Source organism: Bison bison, unplaced genomic scaffold (assembly GCF_000754665.1).
Source record: "Bison bison bison isolate TAMUID 2011002044 unplaced genomic scaffold, Bison_UMD1.0 scf7180017864274, whole genome shotgun sequence".
Classification (NCBI taxonomy): domain Eukaryota; kingdom Metazoa; phylum Chordata; class Mammalia; order Artiodactyla; family Bovidae; genus Bison; species Bison bison.
In genome coordinates this window covers 4,207,966-4,235,284 of record NW_011494846.1, presented here as the reverse complement: position 1 = coordinate 4,235,284, position 27,319 = coordinate 4,207,966, and the positions used below count along the sequence as shown (strand labels likewise).

At 40.7% G+C, this 27,319-nt stretch overlaps 1 protein-coding gene across 3 annotated transcripts in view; it reads left to right on the top strand.

The window, feature by feature from the left end:
• KIF13A (kinesin family member 13A) overlaps nt 1-27,319 on the top strand; it is a 199,813-nt gene that overhangs the window by 76,920 nt on the left and 95,574 nt on the right. For all 3 annotated transcript variants that reach the window (XM_010848801.1, XM_010848800.1, XM_010848799.1), the window contains exons 2-3: nt 8,766-8,778; nt 24,964-25,024. In XM_010848801.1, the coding sequence (XP_010847103.1) occupies nt 8,766-8,778; nt 24,964-25,024 (74 nt within the window). The remainder of the gene's footprint in view (nt 1-8,765; nt 8,779-24,963; nt 25,025-27,319) is intronic.

The following is a 27,319-nucleotide window of genomic DNA, read 5'->3' as shown; positions in this document are numbered from 1 at the left end:
GTTACAAGTTTGCCTCGTGGGTGCAAGGTTTATTTGTTTTTAATGATGTAAATAAAACATGTGAAGAAAATGCTGTTCAGTGGTGTGGGGGTAATAAATATGACCCAGGAGAGTAGCAGCTGCCCTTGAGATGCCTGTAGTATTAGGAATCCTGAACCTTCATGAATTGGCATTAGACTTAACCTGTAGTCAGTTCTGCCCTGGGATGGATAGGCATTGTAAGGAGGTTTACACATGCAGTGCTGGTTAGATGGTGTTATTTTTGTTGTTGTTATTTTGTTTTTGTTATGGTTTTGAGGGGGTTTATTTGTTTTTTTCTGGCTTAGCTTAAAAAAATCTTGAGTAAAAACTTTTATTAGAGCCATTTGAGGTTCACAGCAAAATTCAGAGGAAGGTAGAGATTTCCCGTGTGGCCCTGCCTCCACTCGTACATAGCCTTTTCCATCATCAACGTTGTGCGCTACAGTGGTACATTTGTTACAGCCGAAGAACCTACACTGACACGTCATAGTCGCCCAAAGGCTGTAGTTTCCATCGGGAAGGGTCCACTGTTGGTGCTGTACGTTCTATGGGTTTGGACAAATGTATACAAATGTATAATGAGATGTATCCATCATTAGATCACACAGAACGTTTTCATTGCCCTAAAAATCCTCTGTAGTCTGCCTGTCCATCTCTTCCTGCTCTCCCAAACCCAGGCAGCCACCCATCTTTTTACCATGTCCATAGTTTTGCCTTTTCCAGTTGAAGTTACACAGTATGTAGCCTTTTCAGATTGGCGTCTTTCACTTAGTAATATGCGTGTAAGTTTCCTCCATGTCTCTTCCTGGCTTGATAGATCATTTCTTTTTAGTGCTGAGATTAGGTGTAATTTAATATCGACCCATGCATCCTGCCCTGACTGATTTTAGATACACCTGGGCTCTGGAATCAAACTGTTCCTAGTGGGCTGTCTACAGTGGAGGTTGAATTGTCATTTTCCTGCAATCATGATTCAACTCAGGGTGACCTTGAAACTTAATGGTTCTGCACAGACATCTTTCAGCACATGTGGACTGCTGAGTCAGGGATGTCTTGGTCCCACAGCCCTCAAGGAGGTGGGTTCTACAGGCTCTCAAAGTCCACAAGCATCTGGCGTCAGCAGTGCAGCTGTTGCTATGGCAGATGGAAGGAAGGAGATTATGTAAAATAAATGGCTAAATAGGTAAAATAAATGGCTGGAGGTGGGAGAATTCCATCACTGGAAAGTGGTAGTGACAAGAATAGAACCGCGGCATCTGGTTTCTGCATCCCTGCTCTTAGCTACCATGCTCGACTGGCTCTCAGAAAAGGCTGTTACTTGTCTCTACTACTCAGCTAATGGCTCTGCTTTCATGAGGCTGTCGCATGGAGCGTGATGTTTGGTTCTGACTCCCTAATGTAGGAAATGTAAATATTGTTCATGCAGTTATAAGCTTGATATCATAAGTATATGCTGTGCTATGCTTAGTTGCTCAGTCGTGTCCGATTCTTTGCGACCCCATGGCTGTAGCCCGCCAGGCTCTTCTGTCCATGGGGATTCTCCAGGCAAGAATCCTGGAGTGGGTTGTCATGCCCTCCTCCAGGAAGTATATGCTATCTAGGTACAAATTCTCACATAAGTGGAAAATTAATCCTGGAAGGACAAGTAAAACTGATAAGATGTATGCTTCTTCCAGACAGCATGTTAATTGAGATCCTGTCTAGGAGTAGCCGCTGAGAACTAGCCCAAGAATGGCCTCACAGAGGGGCCTGATTCTTGATTTAAAATCAAGAATTGGTGCTTACTGCTGCCTTTTTTTTTTTTTTTAAGCTTCGCTGCATGGTCCTTTTGAAGACACAGCAAGAAAATTGCACAAGAGCCATGTTTTCTCTGCTCAACTTTGTTTTGGTTAATCTAGTGTGAGTTCTTGCCAGGCTTCCCCCACTGGGAGTTGCATCCATGGTGATGAGAAGCTGGAGCTCTGTGCAGTGGCTTGGAGAACTCTCCACAGAGGCGGCCAGGGGCTTCTCAGAGGCCTGTCGCCCACAGCAGTAGCTGGCTGTGTTTCGTTAGTCAGGGGGACTAATTCAGGCATTTTCCTTGACAAATATCAGGAGAAAAAAGGCAGGAAGGCTATTATCAGTGGATAGTAATTCCACCAAATAATGCCCTGTAACTTGCTAAACTTTCCATTTGCTTTGTGTATCCATTTTAATTTTGGAAACACACACACACATATATTGAATGAACATCATTAGGTTGAGTTAATAGTTCCTGTGGATATGCTCGTGTAGTCCCCTCAAGTTTTGCATTTTATTGTAGCAATCTATTTGAATTAACCAGTTCATTAACGTTTTTGCCATTTGCCTTCTTCTTGTGGTGGGTGTCAAGGGCTATTCAAAATGTGTATGTAACCCCATCTGCATTTTGGGCTTCCCTGGTAGCTCAGACGGTAAAGCTTCTGCCTGCAGTGCGGGAGACCTGGGTTCAATCCCTGGGTCGGGAAGATCCCCTGGAGAAGGAAATGGCAACCCACTTCAGTACTCTTGCCTGGAAAATTCCATGGATGGAGGAGCCTGGTAGGCTACAGTCCATGGGATCGCAAAGAGTCAGACACGACTGAGCAACTTTACTGGATCTGTTTTTTTATAACTCATAGAAGTGCTTGCTATATAGTTTTGTATATATGAATGTGTTCATTTGTTGGTTTACAAGTATATGAACTTATCTTCAAACTACACTTAATAAATCATAGTGGAAGATGAACCTTTATAGTCACTTATCAAACACAGTCCCAACCCTGGGTCCAGTCTCTTTCTGTGGACAAACTACTGAGCTCGCACTATGCTGTGGTTCTCGAGCAGGCTGTGTGCTCCAGTACTTTTTTCACTCACAGTTCTCCCTATTGAAGGGCCACTTCTTTTTTTTTTTTTATTGAAGGGCCACTTCTTTACCCTGTCAGCTGGGTGACTCTCTTCACCTCCTAGATATGGTGCAGGGGTTTCCTTCTCTGAGAAACTTCCCTTCTTCCCCAGGTGATCTTTCCCTCTGGGGCTGCTGTGCACATCGCATTGTATCATAATTGTGTGTATAAGTTGCATTTATTGATGTCTGCAAGGCAGCATGTCTAAGTTGTTTCTCAACAAAGTGCACAGTATGTGTTAAATATTTGTGGACTTGAATATAGCTCTTTGCTTCTGTCTGTGCTCCATCCCAGGCATCCCAGTCTACTGGATATTAGTTCTTCATGAATGTATCTGTCTCTCTCACAAGGTGTTGAAGTCAGAGGCTATGCCTCATTCCTCTCTTATCCCTCAAAGCACCTATGATGTTCAGTGTAGTGATCGGTATGCAGTAAATGCTTGCTGGTTTAACAGGATTACTTGGACTCTGATGTTTAGTTCTCCAAGTGGAAGGTGAAAATCAAGGGCTTTATTAAGTATACGTCGTTAGAGTAGTCTCTAAGAGTCAAATATCATTTAATTCTGTATCTTTCCTATGTGAGTTGGCAATTTCCAACAATTAATCAAAACATTTTTTAGCACGTGGAAGAGAATTTTCTGTTTCTGAAGAAAGCACTCATCATTCATGTCTCTTGCAGCACTGACTGGGGTAGTTGATGGGCTGTAAATACTGGACAAAAGACTCCTTGCCCGAGCATCATCTTTTGGTGTAAGGTGTGAAAAGAGAATGACAGCTACATAAGATTGTTGTCGTTGTAATATGCTATTTATACTGCCTTATTTATTTCACTCTCTTGTTAAACTCTTATATAGCTTACTAAATTCAGTACCTACTCCTCATTTCAAGACCTGGCCACATACAGGTCCAGCTTATCTTTACAGTCCCATATCCGTGTGTGTGTGTGTGTGTGTGTGTGTGTGTGATCAAACTGAACCTGCATTTCTGAGTCTAGTTGACTTCTGAAGCTCTTGAGGACTTGACCCTAGCTAACATCCCTTTGAATTTCTCTGTGTGAAATGCTGCTCTAGAGAAATAATTATATTTAAATAAGACGTAGGAAATGGTCTCCATTTTCTGACAGTCCTTGACACCTTCCCCAAACTTTGGAATTGTGAAATTGTGGTGGTGATGAAAGAAAGGCTTCACACCTAGATTATGTTTAAGCCACAAGTGTACAAACTTCCTTCTGAGTTCTTCCTGTGATTTCAGTACTGCATAACTGGGTGGGGATGGGGACTGAGGTATCATGCAAGTAGCACTTGGCGTGGCCTCTGCTTTCAAGGGTTTAAGTCTTAAGGATACACAAGACTCGAATTCAGACAGGATCACTGAAGGTTATAGGACTTTATGTGTGGCTGTGATGTTAGGCTGTTTTGCTGACCGTAGGAATCCTCAGCTATCAGCTGGTGAAGGCCAATGTGGTCTCAAACAATTGGTGAGGAGTTGAGACTGGAGCCTGGAGCTGGGTTTTGGAGAGGGGCGATTTGCTCAGGCAGAAGGGAGAGACCGAGTGGGTGAAAGGCATGGAAGTTATAAGAGTTGTGTGGGGAGTGCATGAAGTGTGGGTGACCTTGAAGAGACCCATTAACTTTTTTGTCCTGAGAGAGGAAAGAACCTTCGGTGTTTACAAAGTAGAGTTAGCGTCAATCAGCGTAGAACCACATGTTCTTATTTTCTCTCTAAGCCTGTGTCTGCAGGTCAGTGAGTTCTCTTTGATGGGGTGTTCTTTATAGTTCATTGGATGTTTGCTTAGCTAGGAATATTGCATCTTTCTCTAAAGGAACCACCTAGGTATCAGCAATAGCCTGGACCTAGTTGAGAGTTAGACGGAACTCTTTGTTAAGACTTCATTGATATAACCAGCAAAGGCTGTAACTTAAAAATATATACTTTTAATATTGATTATGTTCATGATAGATGTTTATATTCATCTTTTTTCATAGATACATAGATACATGAAAGAAAACTTTTATCTACATTGCAATATCACATTAGTTTTTCCTTTTTTCCCCTCAAAGGATAACGTGCTGCATTTGGTTATAGTATCAGTATTACTCATGTTGGAAAACTTTCTCTTCACAATTACCAGAAAATGATACAGAGCCTCTGGAGATGGGGCAGTAAACTATGGTTCTGGATTAGGATGCTTAGTTTCTTATCAGCTAATTCAAACCTCAAGAAATGTTTATCAGTGAATGAAGTACAGTTGTGATAAACCAAATGACTTACTTTTCCTTCTGCAGCCAGGATCCTTGATCTAAACTAAATGATGAGTAATTTGAGTAGTGGCAGTTTTCACTTAGTGACCTGCCTTTTCCCCATGCATCCTGGTCTCCCATTTTTTTATTATTAATATTTGATATTTATTTATTTGTTTTGCCTGTGCCAGGTCTCGGCTGCGGCATGTGGGGTCTAGTTCCCTGACCTGGGATCAAACCCAGGCCACCTGCATTGGGAGTGCAGAGTGTTAGCCACTGGGCCACCGGGGAAGTCCCTCCATTTACTCTTAACAAACCATCCTTAGAAACATAAAGGAAGGTAGCTGAATTATCCTGGCATTCCCATATTATGCGGTTTCTTTCTAAGACAAAGAGATACATTTACAAAGTACTTAAAATGCTGAAATAGGATTGGTTTCCTAATAGGAGTAAAGAAAACTGTGTTGAAATGTCAATAAGGAAAGGATCGCTCTATTATTGGGTGCCAAAGGAGGCCAGCGCACTACTGGCTAAAAGCCAGCACTTACTCTGTGCTGCTGGTGATGATGATTATACAGTCATGAAGCACAGGAGAACCCTGGGGAAATCCCTGGGATTCCTGTGAGCATGTTCCACCCCCATTAGATTCCTTGGTTCATTGTAGCCTTAATGTGAAACATACATTTTACTAATTTGTCCCATGCTGTTTCATATGGTTGCTTTATTGTAGGCCAAGTCAAGTGACTTTTCTTTCCCCCGTTAAATAAAGCCGTGATTTAAATGGCTTTTATGCACGATACTGGATGCTTGGGGCTAGTGCACTGGGACGACCCAGAGGGAGGGTATGGGGAGGGAGGAGGGAGGAGGGTTCAGGATGGGGAGCACATGTATACCTGTGATGGATTCATTTTGATATTTGGCAAAACTAATACAATTATGTAAAGTTTAAAAATAAAATAAAAAAAAAAAGATCAGGCTTCCCACTATTATCGTATTGTAAGGGAAGCTTTGGAGGGTCCCCTTGCTGAGATATCAATTTCCCGTGTTTATGGCTGATTCTACTGAAGTTATACCCCCTGGAAACTGTTTTTGTTTTTATTTCTGTTGTCAGAAGGAGCCAAAAAAGGCTATACCTGTGTTTCATAGCATAAATAGAGCTCTTCAAAAAGGTGGTTCTTGTTAAAAAAAAAAATAATATGAAGATTAAAAATCATTTCAGATGTCAAAAAAAAAAAAAATAAAGCAGGCAGTATAAGAGAGGGCTTTATCAAAAGTACTGTGAGTGAGGTTTTATTATTATGATTAATTATTGTTCTACCTGTTCAGAATAGATGCCTTTTAGAGCCGTTGTTCCACTTAAAGAAATTTTCTTGGAAGAAACCTCAAGCTTTATGTACAGAGCAAAGACCCATGGCTCTCTTATATTTGAAACCATGCGTGCATTGTTATAACCACATCCATAAATGTTTGTCTTGTTTAAAAGGATAGATGCACAGAATGTTGAAACTTCTTAATAGCAGCTTGAGATACCAGTTTTTCTAGGTAGTTTCCCTCTGAAACCTGAAGACAAAAATCACATTCCTCTTGTCCCTGCCTGCGGTCATGACATAAGGATTCATTTCTTTTTAGCTAATTCATGGAATTTCAAGAAGATAATTCTTTATCATTATAAGAAAGGTTATGATTTTCTTTCCATAGATTTAAAGGTTAGGGTTATCTACCTAATTGTGGAATCCATGGAGTTTCTTTTCTTGATATTGAACTCTGGGTTTTATTTGGGGGCCTCATAGTTCTGGGAGGGATACTGAACACAGTTCAGTTCAGTTGCTCACTTGTTCGACTCTTTGCAACCCCATGGACTGCAGCACGCCAGGCCTCCCTGTCCATTGCCAACTTCCAGAGTTTACTCAAACTCGCGTCCATTGAGTCGGGGATGCCGTCCAACCATCTCATCCTCTGTCATTGCCTTCTCCTCCTGCCCTCAATCTGTCCCAGCATCAGGGTCTTTTCTCATGAGTCAACTCTTCTCATCAGGTGGCCAAAGTATTAGAATTTCAGCTTCAGCATCAGTCCTTTCAATGAATATTTAGGACTGATTTCCTTTAGGATGGACTGGTTGGATCTCCTTGCAGTCCAAGGGAGTCTCAAGAGTCTTCTCCAACACCACAGTTCTAAAACATCAATTCTTCGGCACTTAGACTTTATCTATAGTCCAACTCTCACATCCATACACAGCTACTGGAAAAACCATAGCTTTGACTAGACCGACCTTTGTTGGCAAAGTAATGTCTCAGCTTTTTAATATGCTGTCTAGGTTTGTTATAACTTTTCTTCCAATGGGGCAAGTGTCTTTTAATTTTATGGCTGCAGTCACTATCTGCAGTGATTTTGGAGCCCCCCAAAATAAAGGCTGTCACTGTTTCCACTGTTGCCCCATCTATTTGTCATGAAGTGACGGGACCAGATGCCATGATCTTAGTTTTCTGAATGTTGAGTTTTAGGCCAACTTTTTCACTCTCCTGTTTCACTTTCATCAAGAGGCTCTTTAGTTCTTCTCTGCTTTCTGCCTTAAGGGTGGTGTCATCTGCATTTCTGAGGTTATTTATGTTTCTGCCGGCAATCTTGATCGCAGTTGAACACAGTGATGGAGAGAGGGCACCGAGCTGTTCGTGCCTATACCTTGAGTTCCCATGCCCTCTGCCCAGGAAAATCCTTTTTTTAAAAAAAAAATTCTCATGGTTCTGTTCCCTATGAAGAAAGATTAAAGCCACAGGAAAAACCCCCCATTTCTTTTTAACAATCATTTTAGAGTTTCTGAATCGGTATTAGAGACTGGTTAAGAATAACCACATCCAGAAGGCCAAACCCCTGTGATAGGATTACATACCATATAAATCATAGTTCAGCTCCTTAACTTTGTACACAATCAAAACATTTACCGAGGAAGTTAGTCTAATGGTTTGTTACTTTGAAAACTATTTCCTTTTCAGAGATGTTACTGGATGTAGAGTTTTTTTTTTAATGCAAAATTGAATGATAAAAAAATTCATGTGTGGTTGATGATAAGGATGCAATTTGCTTTTAAATTTATACTCAGGGTTGAAATATGTGAAAATTGTCATCTAAACAATGCTTTCTAAGTGGGGGAGAAATCCCATATTATTTTTCAAAGGAAATATATATATATGTGTCAATTAAAAAAATTCAAATATGAAAATTGATTTTGAAGTATTTAACCACAAGCAATATGATTGCAGCATGTTTCTTTCTTTCTTTTTCTTTTTTTCTGATGCTCTTTTTGTTGGCTACTTTATAATCATTAAAAATACCTCTGAATGACTGGATAGATTCTATTAAGCCAAGGAAGAAACTTCTTATGCCCACACTGTGTTTTTGAGCAACTATAAGAGTTTATTGCTTCAGGCAGTGGAGTAAATTTTGCTTCTGATCTTTGTGAAGTAGAGCATATATTAGATCATGTAATCAAGATACTGAGTTTGCCTTGTTTTTTTTTTTTCTTTCATTGCTTCCTCCTGATATATCGCTGCTGTGTGGACAACCCTCTACTTCTGCTGCTGAAATTTTTTGTTTCCATCATTCAGGAAACCTCCCAAGGTAAGCACCTACACAGAATTTGGTGTGCATGCTGGCCACGTGTGCCAAAATTTCGAATTTCATCTATCACAGTGACCCCTCTGAAACACCTCTGCTTTTGAGAAGACGGTTCAGCATTCTAATGTAAAACGTAAACCATGAACAGTTAATGTTGGTAATGTTGGGCCTCTACATCTTATAAAGCACTTTAATACATTATTTCATCTTTGGAACTAATGCGTGGGTTTTCAGAACAAACCCATCTGGCTGTTGTTTATATTTTGTTGATGATGACATGAGGCCCAGAGAGAGGAAATAACATGATAATAACAATAATTCACGGATAGGGTAATGGAGAGTGAAAGTGAAAGTTGCTCAGTTGTGTCCGACTCTTTGCCACCCCATGGACTACAGTCCATGGACTTCTCCAGGCCAGAATACTGGAGTGGGTAGCCTTTCCCTTCTCCAAGGGAAATCTTCCTAACCCAGGGATTGAACCCAGGTCTCCTGCGTTGCAGGTGAATTCTTTACCAGCTGAGCCACAAGGGAAACTCAAAAATACTGGAGTGGGTAACCTATCCCTTCTCCAGGGGATCTTCCCAACCCAGGAATCGAACCGGAGTCTCCTGCATTGCAGGCAGATTCTTTACCAACTGAGCTATGAAGGAAGCCTTCATAGAGTAATGCAGAACTATATAATATCACCACCTAGAACATGGGAAGACAAAAATGGTAACATCATGGTAGATTGGTAACTGGGTTATTGACTGGACAAACTATCTTTTCTGTGTCCTACTAAGAATCATTGATATCATCAGAAAAATTCTCCAAACTTTTGGAGTTTCAGATGTCTGCCAACTTTATGTGGCCCTTTGGAGTTTCTAGCCAATTGCAAAGTCCGCTAATTAGAGCTAGCCCCCATGCTCTGGCCAGCCTTCATTGGCATGTGTGCCAGTGAGAAGCCTAAGAATTAAAGAGTAGGTAGAAAAAGAAGACAATGAGAAGCATGACATCATCTGAATGATCAACTCTTGAATGAGTGAAGGCTGATTTTTATTACTGGTGAGTATTTTATTGGTTATCAAAAGGAAGGAGAAATGCAACCAGCCTCTGATCAGTGATGCTGGTTTGGTTTTTGAGATGGGATCAAGTCAGGCTACACCCACATATATTATATAGTCAGAATCTAAGACACAGGTAAGGGGAAGAAATCCAGGATAGATTAGACTTACTTATCTCTGGGATTATGAAGGAAAATCTAACTTGGTTTTTGGAGTATTGAGACCTCCCTAAAATGCTAAATGTTATCCTTTATGTTTATTGATAGCAGTATAGCAATTGTCCTTGGCATTAAGAGTTCCATCTCCAGTAAGGAAGCCATGCATTGAACAAATAATATGAAATCTTTTAAAAAAGAGGCAGTGTATGATGTTTAGAAATATAAGCACTCGCATCCTGGCCAAATCTGAGGGATTAGAAGGTTATTCCTGAGCAATCATTGACGTGGTATGTGCTCAGTCATTTCTGAGTCTTTTGCGACCCCTTGGACTGTAGCCCTCCAGGCTCCTCTGTCATGGGATTTCCCAGGCAAGAATGCTGAAGGATTGCCATTTCCTACACCAGGGGATTTTTCCAACCCAGGGATTGAACCCTCATCTCTTGCATTAACAGGTGGGTGCTTTACCACTAGAGCCACCAGGGAAGCCCCTATTGATGTGGAAAAGTATAACCAAAAATGTCTCTGCTACTCAGAAAGATGTGAGCTCCCCTTAAGTAGCTCTTTGTTCCCTTGCTGTTGGTTCCTAAAGGTTTCAGAACAGACAGCCAACCTTGTGATGTATTTAATTCTCTCCTTACAGAAAAAGGCACTAAAATCCTGAGCAGTTCCACATAGGGTTACTTAATGCAGGAGAAGCAGTGAAATGAAAAAGAGGCACAAAACCACATTTTAAAAAAATCACTAATTGCTTTACATACAGAAATGTTCTGGTTACTTTCTGCTGCTGCTGCTGCAGCTGCTAAGTCGCCTCAGTCGTGTCCGACTCTGCGACCCCAGAGATGGCAGCCCACCAGGCTCCCCCATCCCTGGGATTCTCCAGACAAGAATACTGGAGCGGGTTGCCATTTCCTTCTCCAATGCACGAAAGTGAAAAGTGAAAGTGAAGTCGCTCAGTCATGTCCGACTCCTAGCGACCCCATGGACTGCAGCCTACCAGGCTCCTCCATCCATGGGATTTTCCAGGCAAGAGCACTGGAGTGGGTTGGCGTTACCTTCTACCTGGTATATAAAAGTTTTGTGCGTTCACTAGGTATTCTATTAATAGTTCCTATGAAGTGTCATGAAATTTCCAAGATAAAATGAATGACATTAAATGTAAATATATATATACACGCATGTGCACACACACACACACACACACATGCACATATGTGCGTGTGTGTGTGTGTGCGCGCGCATGCCATAAGGCACATCTAGAAAGTATGAAGATCATCTTAAATTCAAATAAATGACATAACAAACTGAAAGTTTTTAAAAAGATGCTAAGATAAGGTCTTTTCATGCAGAAACTTTGAATATTGAAAGCAAATGGGAAACATATTTTTAATGATGACTATATAAGCATGAACTTTTATTTATTCAGACAATGAGATTTTGACATGCATAATTAGTAAAAGCATCAAAGAAGACATTTTGGTTTCATTTAACAAATATTCTGGGCAGGGGCCAAGTGCTGCATGAATCAGACCAGATCCTAGCATTCTAATGGGGTTGGAGTACAGAACATGTGCATAGTGTAATATAAAATCAAGAGGAAACTATCTGTCAGACCCAGGATGGAAAGTCCTGTTCTGACTTCTGCAGAACTGACAGCTAAGACCAGGCAAAATATTAAAAACCTATACTTGAACCTTTACATAGCATCTACACAATGACTGTTGAATGAATGAAGAAAAAAAAGAAAAACCTGTTGTACCAGAAGGACACTTCACCAGTTTAGCAGAAAGAAGGTTCCAGTTTAGCTAAATTATGTGTTCCCTTCACTGGTGGACAGAACCACTTTGCTAAAGACTAAGCCAGAGAATAGGTGGGGAAACAATGGAAACAGTGACAGATTTTATTTTGAGGGGCTCCAAAATCACTGCAGATGGTGGCTGCAGCCATGAAATTAAAAGACGCTTGCTCCTTGGAAAAAAGGTATGACCAACTTAGACATCATATTGAAAAGCAGAGACATTACTTTGCCAACAAAGGTCCATCTAGTCAAAGCTATGGTTTTTTCCCATAGTCATGTATGGGTGTGAGAGTTAGACTATAAAGAAAGCTGAGTGCCAAAGAATTGATGCTTTTGAACTGTGGTGTTGGAGAAGGCTCTTGAGAGTCCCTTGGACAGCAAGGAGATCCCACCAGTCTGTCCTGAAGATCAGTCCTGAATATTTGTTGGAAGGACTGATGTGGAAGCTGAAACTCCCGTACTTTGGCCACCTGATGTGAAGAACTGACTCTTAGTAAAGACCCTGATGCTGGGAAAGATTGAGGGCAGGAGGAGAAGCGGGTGACAGGATGAGATGGTTGGATGACATCACCAACTCAATGGACTTGAGTTTGAGTGAACTCTGGGAGTTGGCAATGGACAGGGAGGCCTGGCGTGCTGCAGTCCATAGGGTCTCACAGAGTCGGACACGACTGAGTGACTGAACTGAACTGAACTGAACTGAGCCAGAGGAAACACTCTGTCCTAGTTCCATTCTCAAGGAGACCCAAATGCCCGGCTGGGTCGTAATCCTGATCCTCTTCTGTGGCCTGTCCCCAGAGGGAAAGTGCCCATTGGACCTTACAAATCTCACCAGCAATTTGGATTTTCTTGTCATGACATTAATTTGTGTTTTCCTGAGGAATATCTGCCTTTTCCTGTAGTCTGCGTTTGGACGATTATTGAAATTATGCCTAATGATGATGGTAAATAATAATCACCTCCCTATTGTATTTTCTGTTTGTATTATGTGTGAGGATTTTGCGCATTTTACTTAAAAATATTCTAAGGTAGAGGTGTGATTAGGAGAAAGGAGGGGGTGTCTCTTGGAATATTTGGTTGAGTTATCATTGTTCCTACCCAACTGTTATACCGGAAAGAAGTCTTGCAGTCTTTTTATCTATCTTTGGAACTGTACTCTTAGAATGCTATGCTATTTTCATTGTTTCTATTAATAATAGCTGTCTTTAATTCAGCACTTACAATATGCCAGATCCACTTTAAATCCAAATTAAAGTTTAATGCAAACTTGGATGCCTTCAGAGAAATAGGGGCAAAATCAGTGGTTGCCAGGAGGAGTGAGAGGAGAGGAGAGATGAATAAATAGGTGAAGTACAGGATTTTTAGAGCAGTGAAATTGTTCTGTATGCTACTATAAAGGTAGATATATGACATTATGCAATTATCAAAACTCATAGGACTGTATAGCTCAAAAGAGTGAACCTTGATGTATGGAATTTAGTTCTTAATAATGTATTGATATTGGTTTATTGATTATAATAAATATAGCATAACTAATACAAGTTATTAGTAATGACAGAAACTGCTGAGGGGATGTTTGTGAAGAGGGGGTATTTGGCAACTCTTTGCACTAGCTGATCAGTTTTTCTGTAAACCTAAAACTGCTTTAAAAAATAAACTATTAATTATGAAAAAAAAGATGTACTTCATATTCACAGAATAAAATAGAAAAAGCTATGTGGAAAGCATTTGACAAAGTTCAACACTTGTTTATGTCATAAACTTGCAGCAGATTGTAGTAGACAGAAACCTCCTCAAGATGGTAATGGGCATGCATTAAACATACACAGGTGTTGTCATATTTACAGTAAAAGACTGGACACTTTCCATCCAAGATGCGAAATAGGTGAGGATTAGCCACTTCTCTTCAGCATAGACTGGGCTTCTTAGCCAGTGTAATTAAGCAAGAAAAAGAAATTCAGATCAGAATGGAGGAAGCAAAAGCATATTTTTTTGTAGACAGTAAGGTCATATATTTGATAAACATTAATGAATCTCTGAATAAGCTTCTAGAACTTACCGGTGGCAGGGTGGCAGGAAAAAGGTCAAAATACAAATTGTACCTCTTTAAAATAGCATGAGCAATTAGAAAATAAAAATCAACAGGAACCCAATCATTTACAGTAGCTTCAAAAACATTAGATATTTAGGGATATACTTAGTTGAAAATGCACAATACTTTTTTATTAGCATCTCAGATATAGTTGACCATTGGGTTGTAGGCAGATGTGCCAAGAGATGGAGAAAATATCAACTGTATTCAGAGACTGACATAGCATAGAGTTGGACTGCTGGTCCATGGAAGGGAATCCTGGGGGACACATCTAGGAGGTTGAGGAGCTTCTCTGACGGTCCACTGGTTAGGACTCTGAGCTTTCACTGCCAAGGGCATGATTTCGATCCCTGGTCAGGGAACTAAGATCCCACAAGCTGTGTGACATGGCCAAAAAAAAAAAAAAAAAGGAGGAGGTTGAAACCAAATCCCGCTGTGGAGGACCTTGATACCAGGATTGCATCTCGATACATTCCATGTCTCTGTTTTGAACAAAGCAGTGGCCTGATTCAAACTCCCTTTCAGGTTAATCTGAAAGCAGAGCATAAAATAAATTGGGTTTGGTCAGTGGGTGGGAAAAGGATGATATTCAATAAAATGAGCCAGGGATGAAGAAAATTCATTACCTCTTTTTCAATAAAATGAGAGATAATGAGGGCCTGCATTGGTGTGGTGCCATGAGAAAAGAGGAAGGGAAGAATGATCAAAACATTGCAGAACTGAAGTATCCAGGACTTGGATGCTGATAGCATGTGGGAGAAGACAGTGCCACAAGAGGAGGCAGAGATGGATCTGGAATTTGAAGCCGAGTAACTGAAAATTCAGCAGGAACTGAAGAAAGACCTGTTTGGTGCAAGGCAAAGTGAAAGAGTACAGTTTTAGAGTGAATTGAATTAGAAATGATGGCAAAGCATCTGAGAGACGCCTAGCAGGTAACTCACAGTTTGTAGTCTGCCCTAGAAAGGTCGGGTACATCCTGATGGGAAGGAGGTAGGAGGTAAAGGAAGAGCTATTGATTATGTGGTCAAGGAAGAAAGGATTAAGTAGGATAGAAGACGTGAGAAAATAGGGGTGAGCAGGGACCCATCCTGTTTTCGGGACTGGAAGGGGAAGAGCCAGTGAAAACTCAGAAGAGAAACCAAGTACCTTGTGGTGCTGCTGCTCATGGCGGCACCGCGGACACTTAAACTAGTTCTCGCCGAATTGTGTTTCTTCTGTTCTTAAAAGTTATTTTTTCCTAGTGTTGTATTAGGACAAGGAAAAAATATTCTTCTGGTTGAACTTGAGAGTAAGATTGAACATTTTTTTCATATTGCACGTGCGTGTAGAATAGAGAAATTTCCACAAATGTATCCTTGTGTAAATTGTTTTGTACTATTTATTTGGATTTTCTTTTTGGTGTTACATTTTGTAAATTTGTCCTCCAGAGTAGAGAAACATTTATTTCGGCATGGGCCTAGCACATACCATTTAATCCTTTCCCCCATAGCATATCATGCAATGTTTATTAGAGCATGTTCTACTTCCCTTAAAAAGAAAAATAAGCTTTTAGACAAACATAGAGACACCTGCTTTATGCCTCCTCATTGGTTTAAAATAAAGAGCCTTTGTCTCAGAATTTTCAGAGTTGAGATAGGTGTGTTTTTCCTTAGTGTGTGTGTGTGAAGATCTCTGTCTAGATATGTGTTATGCACGCTCTGTTGATGGAAACCAGGAAAATGTCCCGGTCACGGGAGCTTTGCCTTTAGAAGCCCAGTTCCAGTCTCCCTGACGGCCCTCAGAACGTCAGGCATGTTCTCGGACACTTCCTTTTCGTGCCTCTGTCGTCTCTGACGCAAGTATCTTACTTTCCCAGGGAGCTACACTGAAACACATGCAGAGGAAAACAAATGAATTCTTCCTCCCTTTTCTGTTTTCTTCTTCACCCTTCAGTATTTGTTGAGAACTGTCCATGTGCCAAGTGAGCACTTTGGAGCTGGAAGAAATGTCTGAACTGAGCCCATTCAGAGTCTGAGATTAAGGAGATGGAGGCTTAAGGAGTGATCGGCCCAGGCCATCCAGTGAGAGAGCTTTGGGCTGCAATTCTAGGCCTTCTGGTTGCTGCTGCTGTCTGTTACACCATGTGCTTGTAAAGCGGTTTTTCTGTTTTTGGGGTTTTATGGAAGTGAAAAAAGCAGGAAAGAGTAAGAAGGAAGAGTCTGAAGCAAAAGTAAATATCTGCAAGATCACTTTGTTTACAATCACATTCTTCTTTACACCGTTTGCTCATTTTTAAAGCCATGATCATCATTTTAAGATCTCCATAAGTTAGTGTAAGAGTCATTGAACAATTTGATCTTACTAATTAAACTCACTTTAAAGTGAAAGTCTTAGTAGCTCAGTTGTGTCTGACTCTGTGTGACCCCATGGGCTATATCCCGCCAGACTCCTCTATCCGTGGGATTCTCCAGGCAAGAATACTGGAGTGGGTTGCCATGCCCTTCTCCAGGGGATCTTCCTGTTTTTTATTTACAAGCCCTGTTAAGAACTATTGAATTTAAGGGTGTTTAATCCCTCTTCTAATTACATAAGTTTGTTGGCAAAATCTTGAACAGGAGAAAATGACAGCATAACAAAATAAAATTGTTACTTTTTGGAGGCAGTATCCTTTAATGGGTCATACTGCCATGCCAAAAAACCTGACTTTACCGAAAAAGGCTCGGAAACAAGGAGGGAGAAATCACTCTATACAGCTTATGCCATCTGAAGTGCAGTTTCATTCAGACTCATTTTACAGTCTGTGACCTCCATCATTTTCATCATTTACTTTGTGCATTTCTGAAAACTGAGTGGTGGCCTGAAATGAGGTGAGTTGTAGACCTGTTCTGTCCAATACAGCAGCCACTTAGCCACATGCAGCATTTGAACATGTGCTATGTGGCTGGTCAAAACTGAGATTTTTGTGAGTGTAAAAATACACAGCAGACATCAAAGACTTAGTATGAGGAAAAAAGTAAATATTTTAACAAGTGTATTAGGTTAAATAAAAACATTATTTAAATTGTTTTATCTCTTGACTTTTGAGTGTGCCTACAGACGCAATTTAAATTACATTTGTAGCTTGGATCATATTTCTGTTTCAGACCAAACATATAGCTGAATGTGGAACTTCTTTTTAGCATCCATCCTGAGGTTTTCGCTGTTTCTCTTACCCTGTTAAATGCAGCCACTCTGCTGTCACCCGTTACATTTCTGCCTTTATATCTGAGCCCATTAGTGTTGCAGCTGCATGAATTGAATGGCAGCAGAGCCCTACCCCACTGCGTTTTTTCCTAGGAGGCATTTTTACTGTATTCATTCAAATATCATTTATTAGATGCCTATAATTGAGAACATTTGTGGAAGGTACAGTGTGAAGAATTTGTGGGGCTCAAGAGGCAATTTAACTAGTGGTTCCTGCTCTCTGGAACTCACAGTATGGTGAGGAAGATTAAACATGTACAGCATTGTAAGTGGTGGAAAACAGATCACGCTAAACATCTTCATTTCGACATGGCATGAATGCAGGGCTTTAATTCTTTTTGGTCTGCTTCAGTTCTCCACCAGTGTGCTGACACGTGAACACATTTGGCACACCACGTCTCTCATAGTCATTGTACTCTTTCAAATGAACAGAGTTGAAGTAACCACCAACAGGACATGGGCTCGCCGATATTTATAAAACCGGAGAAATGGGGTTTGTGGAGAGATCTCAGGTGCAGTTCCAGAGTCAGAACAAGCTGTGAGTAGCAAGCAGCTCAGTCTGCAGATGTGAACAGTGGGTGAATTGTACCCAGAGAGGAGGATGGCAGGATCGTGTGAGCACAGGGAGACACACTCCTTCGTGCAAAGCCCAGCCAGCCCACATAGAGTGGACTTTTTTCCCTCTGTGGGAAGCCCTTTTCATTCTGGACTTGGGGGCTAGGAAGTACACAGTGAGGCTTGTGTTGATCCTTTTGACGAGGAACTTGGTGAACTATAGCAGCTCTCTTCTCATGGTCGTACGAACCTTCTTTGCCTTTTCATTTTTCTTTCTTTATTTGACTCAGCAAATACAGAGCACCTATCTACTGTGTCTGTGCCTGTAAGGATTAAAGAAATGAATTAGCACAGTCCCTGGCTGAGGAAACCTCCAAGCTTGATGAGAAAGTAACACGCTTAGGATGGTGCCTGCTACATAATAAACACTCTGTAAATGGAAACTGTGCTGTTCTGTTAACTGGGAGAGGAGTCCGTCTGTAGAGACTGTCAAAACGGATAGCAGTAGCTGCCATAGACTGAGTTTTACTGTGCACCATGCATTGTATTGGTAGACACTTTGCTTAAATGCCCACAGCCGTCATTTAGTATAAAATGTGTGCTTACTTCGGTGGACTGTGTATTTGAGAGGTGAAGCTATTGAGTGAAAGAGCGCAGAGGAGGGAAGTTGAGGACGCACTGGAGGAGGTGACCTTTGGGCAGGTCTTGAAGAATGGCCAGAGGGTGAAGAGAGCCAAGGGGTTATCAGAGGGGAGATTTTCTTAGACTTCCATGTTTTCTCTTCTCCTTTTTCCCCCTGGACTTCCCACTGTGCTCATCCACCCGGAAGATTTCTTGGTCATTGGTGGAACATCTCAGAGCTGGAGAGATGCCTGACTCTTGACATAATCTGTAAGTGAATAGGGGAACTTGCTCCTGTCTTTTGGGAAATGAGTGGGAATCCAGTAAATACACAGATCATGTCTGTAGGGTGACATTGGTCTTGTCACTTTCACAGTCGAGTGGGAATAGCCTTCAACCAAGTACTGTTGGGTAATCTACTACCCTACTCACTGGTGTGGCCTGTTTTATTTAAGCAGCTGTCATGTGTGACAACACAGATTTACGAGATCATTTTTAAGTGAATGGTCATTCACTGTGAAGTTGCTTTAAAAAGTAAATTCTCAGAGTATTTTTGTTTGTTGGAATTGTGGGCAATAAAATCATTAGGAAAACCAAGGTCTTGACCTCTCAGAATTCGTAATGTAGAAGAAAAAAGGAACTCTCTTATACATGTTAACCCATACAATCTGGCCAGAGAGGTATGAAATTCAGAGTAAGAAGAAGTAGTGTCCTTAAGAAAGGTTCATAAGGGAGTGACATTTGAGATGATGCTGAAATAATTTAATAAGGAGAAATTAGAAAGGGAGTATGCTTTGATGCATTTTGCAAAAAATTGATGTGTATGTTTGGAGGTGTTTCTTTCCCTAAAATTAAATTATCTTGAGAAAAGTATTGGGTTAATCACTTTCTGCCTAGAGAGGAGTTGAAAAGTACAAAAATTATTTTGGGGAAAAAAACATGCTTTTTAATTTTCAAGAATTCTTTTGTTTTGTCTCTATAACTAGACCAAAAGCGACTAAAGGACAGAAACACATGCCTAATGTGTCTCTGAGTTCCCTGTAGTACCTCAAACCGCGAGCAGTGGCAATTAGCCAGAATGCTTTCTGGATCAACTGTTTTATAATTGGAGAAAGTGTGCAATTAGTGAAAGTGTGCAAGTAGAAAGAGGTATGCAGTTGAAAGTACCTTCACATTTGGTATTTATGGATCAGAAAAATGATTACAGGTCACATTTCTTAGAACCCTGATGCTCTTTCTTCAAGGAACATAAAAGATGCTTTTTTTCTTTTTTTTAAAATGGCAACTTGAATTTTGCTGACCTGCCAGTGAAATGAGACTTTTCAATAAGAGTGGAGTTTCTCTGCGGTGCATCCTGCCTCTGCGTCCTAAGGCACGTTTGCCTCAGAGTGTGTATCACCCAACACATCTGCCTTATTGAAAACAGCTTGTGATCCCTTTACAGGATGATCAGTGGTTCACAGAGATGCAAAGTGAATATTTTTAGGAGTGTGCTGAAGGTGGGACCAATGTGTCCATCAAGCTTCAGGGAATTAAATGCTGGTCTGAGTTTTACAAGCTGGAAACTAAGAGGAGGGAGTGGGATTCCAAGCAGGTGGAGTTGCATTTCATTGAAAACAGTGAAGACAGTGGTTTTCAGATTTTAAAAACAACTGGGGAGCATCTGTACCTTTGGTTCTTTTTCTAGTTGAAGGCTCTTGGAAAATGTGGGTTGCTCTACAAAAAAGTTAACAATATTGATTGGCATTGGTGAAATATGAAAATTATACTTGGTTTATACAGATTTGATTTTTTTGGGGGGGTCAGTTGTATGCCTTAAAAAGTCCCCCATCTCCTATACTCAAGATACCAGTGACTTCATAATGAATAGGTAAAATAAAGATTTAGGAATTCTAGTGAAATTAGTTAGAAGTCTTGAATAAATATTTTTCTCTAGTATAATGTGCTGGCTTCAGAAAAAATGATGTATTTCCTTTTTATTTGAAGTGGTTAGTTTCCAAAGAATAGCTCTCAGGAAAATAGTTTAGTTATGTCTTTTGAAATGTCAATGATTTTGTTTTGAACTTTTTATTTTGTTTTGGGGTATAGTCGATTAACCACCTTGTGATAGTTTCGGGTGAACAGTGAAGGGACTCAGCCATATGTGCGTATCTGTCCATTCTCCTCTAGACCCCTCTCGCCTCCAGGCTGCCACATAACATTGAGCAGAGTTCCTTGTGCTATAGAGTAGGACCTTGTTGGTTATCCACTTTAAATATAGCAGTGTGTACATGACCATCCCAAACTCCCTAACTATCTCTTCCCATTGGCAACTGGAAATGTCAATGATTTCTGTATGAGAAAATCAAAATTTCTTTAAGACCTAAGAAAACCATGTCCTCTTTTGTTACAAACCTTTGTGATTAAGTTAAATAATTTTTTTAAGCCAGGAAAAGAAAGATAATTGTTTGTGAACACTAGTTTATTTATAGTACTAACGGCACCCCACTCCAGTACTCTTGCCTGGAAAATCCCGTGGACGGAGGAGCCTGGTGGGCTGCAGTCCATGGGGTTGCGAAGAGTCGGACCCGACTCAGCGACTTCACTTTCACTTTTCACTTTCATGCATTGGAGAAGGAAATGGTAACCCACTCCAGTGTTCTTGCCTGGAGAATCCCGGGGACAGGGGAGCCTGGTGGGCTGCCGTCTATGGGGTCGCACAGAATCGGACACGACTGAAGTGACTTAGCAGCAACAAGATTGCAGGGGAAATGATCATGCTACCTTAGATAAATTATTTTAAACTTTTACACACTATTTTCGTAAGTCATACCAAATAGCTATTCTCACAACAAATAATTATACTTGATGTGGTCATACTAGTTTATGCTCGTGAACCCTGGAATGATGATGCCGGAGAGGACTCATCTAGTGACCGAATCTCTATTTGACCATTAAAGGCCACAAGTTCCCTGAAAAACTGCATCTGAAAGTAATGAAACATTTAAAAATCTGTCTTGCAGTTTGAACTTCTACTTTTTCCTAAGAGTTCCTCATGTCCATTCCATGTTCTTGTCTGCATTTCAACTTCTTCTCCTGGTATTATGTTTATTTATTGAGAAAGTATTACGTACAGTGACTGCTCTGTATGAGATATGACCCAGACACCAGCCTAAGACAAAGCCCCTGCCCCCGCCAGGTTTGCCTTTAAGTGGAGCTGAGACCCACACAAGAAGAACTAAGCCATGGAACAGGACCGCATGTGAACTAGTGCCGTGGGCGATGGAGAGTGCTTTGAAATTTCAAAGAAGGGTTGGCGGGGAAATCACTGGCAGCCTTTCTTAAAGAAAAAAATGACAGCAAAAATCTTTCCAGTTGCTTTGAGTTTTTAGGAAAATCCTTCAGATTTCTGGGCTTAACTTTCTTATGATAAATGTTGAGTAAAATCATAACCCATACTCCGTGACTGGCTTGAGGCGTGCCTATTCTAAAATGCTTGTGATCACAGGTTTTGAAATTTGAGACATAATTCAGTTCAGGGAGAGGCCAGTATTTGGCAGGCAAAGAACAAGTGTGTCTGCCAGTACTATCAGAGCCCTTTGAGAAAACACTTTTAACATTTGTCTGAATTTGGGAGTGGGGGCAAGTGCCTAAAATGAAAATTTCATCTTCCTTTTTATGATCAAAACCAACTTTAGACTATTAACTAGTTTGTTAGAAATGAAAGTTGGCACAGAATTTGGAATGATTGTTGTTAAGGGTAGACCCCCAGTTTTGGAGTGGATTTCATTTTATTTCAAGTGACATTACTGTGACTATAGATCTTAGCTTTCTAATCTTATATGCACAATAGCAAACTGTTACCCGTAAGTTTCTGGAAGGTATGAAAAATTAACATACAGGAGATAAATTATGATTTCACTGTATGTAGCAGCTACTAAGAGGAATTCATTGGAGTCTAGAGGGAAACAGTACCTAAAAATTGGACAGGAGCCTCTGTTGGCTGTTTAAAGCCAGGAGAGTTGACTTAAGTCAAAAGGAAAGGAAAATACCCTGGAATTGAAAGTTAAGTGTTATAAAGATGCCATCAAAGGGAGGTTGTGGAATCTCCTTTTCTGGAAATGTTTAAAAACAAGACAGATCTTCATCTCTCAGGAGAAGTGTTGAAATTCTGTCCTGCCTTGAGGCAGGAAGATTAACTGGATTATGCCTGTGTGGTCTCTCAAGTCTTTGGAAGAGCCCTAGAATGCAGTAAATATTTCACACTCTGTTGGCTGGAACTGTTGTTTCATAGCTGTTCATTTTAACCTTGGTTATTCTGAGACCAGAGTGAATGTTTGTATACATAACAAAATTGAATTTGGATTTGAGGTTGATGATATAAGTTGTGTGTGGACCTGAATCCATTTAAAAGCACTGAAGTACAGGTGGTGCTGAAAATATTCAGAGTGTAACTTTGTCTTTTGGTGATGTGGAAGGTACCTGCTTTCTTCCAAGGTCTCAATGCCAGTAATCATTTAATAAATAATTATAAAGCAACTACTGTGGACACTGCATGATACAAATAAGAATTAGGTACGGTTCCTATGCTACCTTTGTCTAGCAGTAGAGGTAAAACCTATGCACAGATCATATACAGGGTAAGTGAAAAAATAATTGTGATAGGAGTCACAAAAATAGGATTTAACAGTATCGTGAGAGTTCAGAGAAGAGAAAGCTGATCCCTTTGGGTTTAACCAAAGAATGCTTCCTGGACGAAAAATATATTGGCACGGGCCTTAAGGAGTGTGGAGCATTTTGAAGGGTGGAAACGAAGCAAATGACGGGTGGAATTGTACTAGTAACTCCGAGGTATGGACAACTTCAGCTGAAGCATGTGGCTGTTGGGAGACTTAGGCTGGAAAGTTCCCTTAGGGCCAGTTTCTAGGCCCGGGTCAGAGTGTTTGTTTCTGACTGCCCAGTGCTTACAATCCCTTGGAAATGGTTAAACGTTCAAGAGTCTCTGTCCACAGGAGGATTGCATTTTACTATTGGCGTTGCATGGGGGAGCAGGGAAGGCTGGAACAAGGAGCCAAGAAAACAGATGCTGAGTCCCCTGAGTCAGTTAGCTTGAGGAATAGGATGGTGATGCTGAGAAACAGTAGCTTCAGGGCATGGTACTGGGTGTTACTCCAGAAAGGGTTGCTGGGCTTCCCAGGTGGCTCAGTGGTAAAGAATCTGCCTGCCAAGCAGGAGACACAGGTTCAATCCCTGGGTCAGAAAGATCCCCTGGACAAGGAAATGGCAACCCACTCCAGTATTCTTGCCTGGGAAATTCCATGGACAGAGGAGCCTGGCAGGCTATAGGCCATGGGTCGCAAACAGTCGGACATGACTTAGCGACTAAACAACAAGAAAGGTCTCCTCATCAAAAGAAATTGGAGAAATAAAGTTACACAACCAAATGGGTTTATGTATGGATACCAAGGGGGAAAGGGGAGGTGGGAAGAATTGGCAGATCAGGATTGATATTTAATACATATACACTGTCGATATTATCTGAAAAATAGATAACTAATGAGAACATACCGTATAGAACAGGAAATTCTACCTAATGTGCTGTGGTGACCTGAATGGGAAGGACAGTCCAGAAGGGAGGGGATATATGTCCCCATATAAATCCCCATATATGTCTCCATATACGTATGGCTGATTCGTTTTGCTGTACAGTAGAAACACAACATGGTAAAGCAACTATACTCCAATAAAAATGAATTTTTAAAAAATGGGTGTATTTGCTGAAGACTTTTCAGCACCTTTAATGTTGAGAATTGCATAGAAAACCTTAAACAGGGTAAAATATGCACCATTTCCAACGTGGTATAATCCTTATTTCACGGACTGTCTCAGGAAACTGCCGTCCCTTGGTGCATACGTTGGGGAGCATGGCCCTGTGCATGTGGTAAAGATGGCTGGAACATGAGTGGTGGTCGTATGCATGGAAAACAGTGGTTAGAGGTGTGTCCTTATGGAGCAGGGAAGCCTGGAGTGCTGCAGTCCATAGGGTCACAAAGAGTTGGACACGACTGAGCGACTGGACTGAACTGATAGAGCAGCATTAACCATTCCTAGTACATAGTAGGCATTCCATAACTGTACAAAAAGCTAAAGTGTGCAAGAGCGAATTGATATATTAACAATACTTGGCCCAGAATTAGGAGTCTTAAGATTTCTGGGAATGTGGAAAGTTTTGACAAACCTTTAGCTATGCTAGAAATGATAAGGTCATGGAAAGTTAGGTGGGACTGATTTCAGTGAAAGTTGATCACTTTAGTATTTCTTGTGAAACCATGGAAGGTCCACCATGGAAGGTCTACCTGGGCCACCATTTCAGCATCTGCTGAAACTGCAGACTTGGGAGAGAAGCCATTGTCTTTTCTCACTAAAAGTATAATTTAAAATATTTTGGCTAAGAGGTCTGCTTGTTTGAATGTGGAGTAAGTAGCAATTTTCATATATAATTTACTCTAATACAAGAAAATAACCTTGTATTTGTAATACAAGAAAATAGCCAATTTAGTCTGAAGGAAACTTCAGAATTAATAAAGAGTCATACTTCTGGTTTTTGTTTTTTCTTTTAAATCAGACAGAAGCAGGCATCCTCATCAGTGAATTGTTTTTCAGTCTGATTTACTCATGGAAGTTAATAAGTTTTTAAGTTTAATATTCTGTTCTTTCATCCAGGTATTTGCATTTGATTATTGCTTTTGGTCCATGGATGAATCCAACACTACAAAATATGCTGGTAAGTTGATTGTCTCTCTCCACTTGATGTTGGGCCTCTGGCCTCTTCTTACATTACGTCTGTTTTCTTTAATTATTCCAGAGTTCTGTTTTTTCCATAAAATTTGCACTCATTCTTTCCAATTCTAGCATGTGGGCTTTGAAGCCAGTAAGATTTGGTTTCAGGATCTGGCTCAGCCACGTACTTGCTAAGAAACTGCAGACAGGTTCCCCCTCTCTGCCCCCAAGCTCCTTAAGCTTCAGGTTCTTCACCTGTGAAGGGGGTATGACGTATCTTTAGAGGTGTTCCAAGGATTGGAGATGACGGGGAACCACCTTAAGCTGTGTTGCGGTTATCACACGAAAAGGAGGTTAATGTGTCCTGTCTTCCCTCACCTCTGACTTGTAGAGGATGCTCTGCTCATGTAAACAAGCAACGACAGATGCTGTTGGTTTTCAGGACCCTCTCACGTCCTGAGTGTTCTAGGGTAGTCAGTGGTGATGTGAACTAAAGCTCTTCTTTCTTCAGGGAAACATGGCCTCCTGGCCCCACATTTTGCTACTGTTCCTTCCTTTTGGGGCATTTTATCCCTACTTCATTAAATACAAATGACTGCTATTAATAATTTTATTATTTGTGATCACAGGTGAATCTTCACTTTTCCTAGGAGTTTAAGTAAGCTCAAGAGGGAAGCGCTTGTTTTAGTGGAGGAGGTCTTCATTCCTCTCCTTCTGACTGTGACCCCTTTTCTTAAATATATCGTCTTAATGAGTATTTTCTCCTTACTTATGAGACTCTCAGCTGGGACTTCCCTGGTGGTCCAGTGGTTAAGACTCCAAGCTCCCAATGCAGGGGGCCCAGGTTCCATCCCTGGTCAGGAAACTAGATCCCACATGCCGTAACTAAGAGTCCACATGACTAAGACCTGTGCAGCTAAATACATACATACATGCATAAATATTCAAAAAAAAAGAATCTCAGTTGAATTATTTTTCCATTTACTGAACGAAAGGGCAAGAGGATGATGGAGAGGCTGTAGATCTTAAAAGATTAGAAGGCAAAGGAAGTCATCTGCTTGTAGGAAATTTTGTTTCTTGATAACCTTTTCCTTGCCGCATAAAGAAAATCTGCTGAGAAATTATTTGATATATAGCTTTTTCAAAAGTTAATCTTGAAGTTGGAAAATTCCTTCTGGGGCTCTCATTGAGTAAATAAGCCTTCTTTCCAAACATCATTCCTACAACTTCAGCAGTGTATTTTATTAATGTGAATAGATAATTTTTAATGTTGGCTGTAATTAATTTGTCTTTTTATTAGTCCTTCGGGATGCTAGATAATATATTCTACAGAGTCTGCCTTGACTGTTAGCACTGTGTGTATTTTCATTCTGCTGCTAAGTCACTTCAGTCGTTTGCAACTCTGTGCGACCCCATAGACGGCAGCCCACCAGGCTCCCCCGTCCCTGGGATTCTCCAGGCAAGAACACTGGAGTGGGTTGCCATTGCCTTCTCCAGTGCATGAAAGTGAAAAGTGAAAGTGAAGTGGCTCAGTCGTGTCCGACTCTTCGTGACCCCATGAACTGCAGCCTAACAGGCTCCTCCATCCATGGGATTTTCCAGGCAAGAGTATTCTGGATGTGTGCTTTTGGATTTTAAAAAAACACTTCATACTGTGACAGAAACAAATGAGGACAAATGCTATGGCTATACAAAGCACAGTCTCTCATTCTGTTCAATTGATATTATTCCAGATGTAGTCAGATATAGCTCCCTGGATTAAAAATCTTACGAAATTCTCAAATACTTTAGAGGACTCCTCATCACTTATAGATAAAATCTATACTCCTTGGATGACATTTAAGGTCCTTTATTATTAATATATAACCCCATCTACCTTCCCTACCCACTGCTCCCTGTCTCCCTACCATCCATTCTGTGTTCCATCCCGGTGTGATTGTTCTTCTTATTTAACCCAGGAAGCCAGAAAGAATCAGAATAGTTCCTTAAATATTCATTAAACCCCTACTGTGTGTGCAGCCAAGGAAGCCCTTGAGAAATTAAAACCTAAGTTGGAAAGCAAAAGAACGCAAACAAACAACAGTAAACATTTGGAGATAGTATTTAAGCTCAAATTTTTACAGGTTTATAAGTACTATAGAAAACCCAAGGAGAGGCAAAAATCTGGAAAGACTGAAGTTGCCTGGGAAGAAATCATAAAGGAAATGGGACTGTAACTGGACATAAAAGTTTAGCATAGATTTAACCAAAGGGCAGTATGGAAGGCAGGCTTCCCAGGTGGCTCAGTAGTAAAGAATCC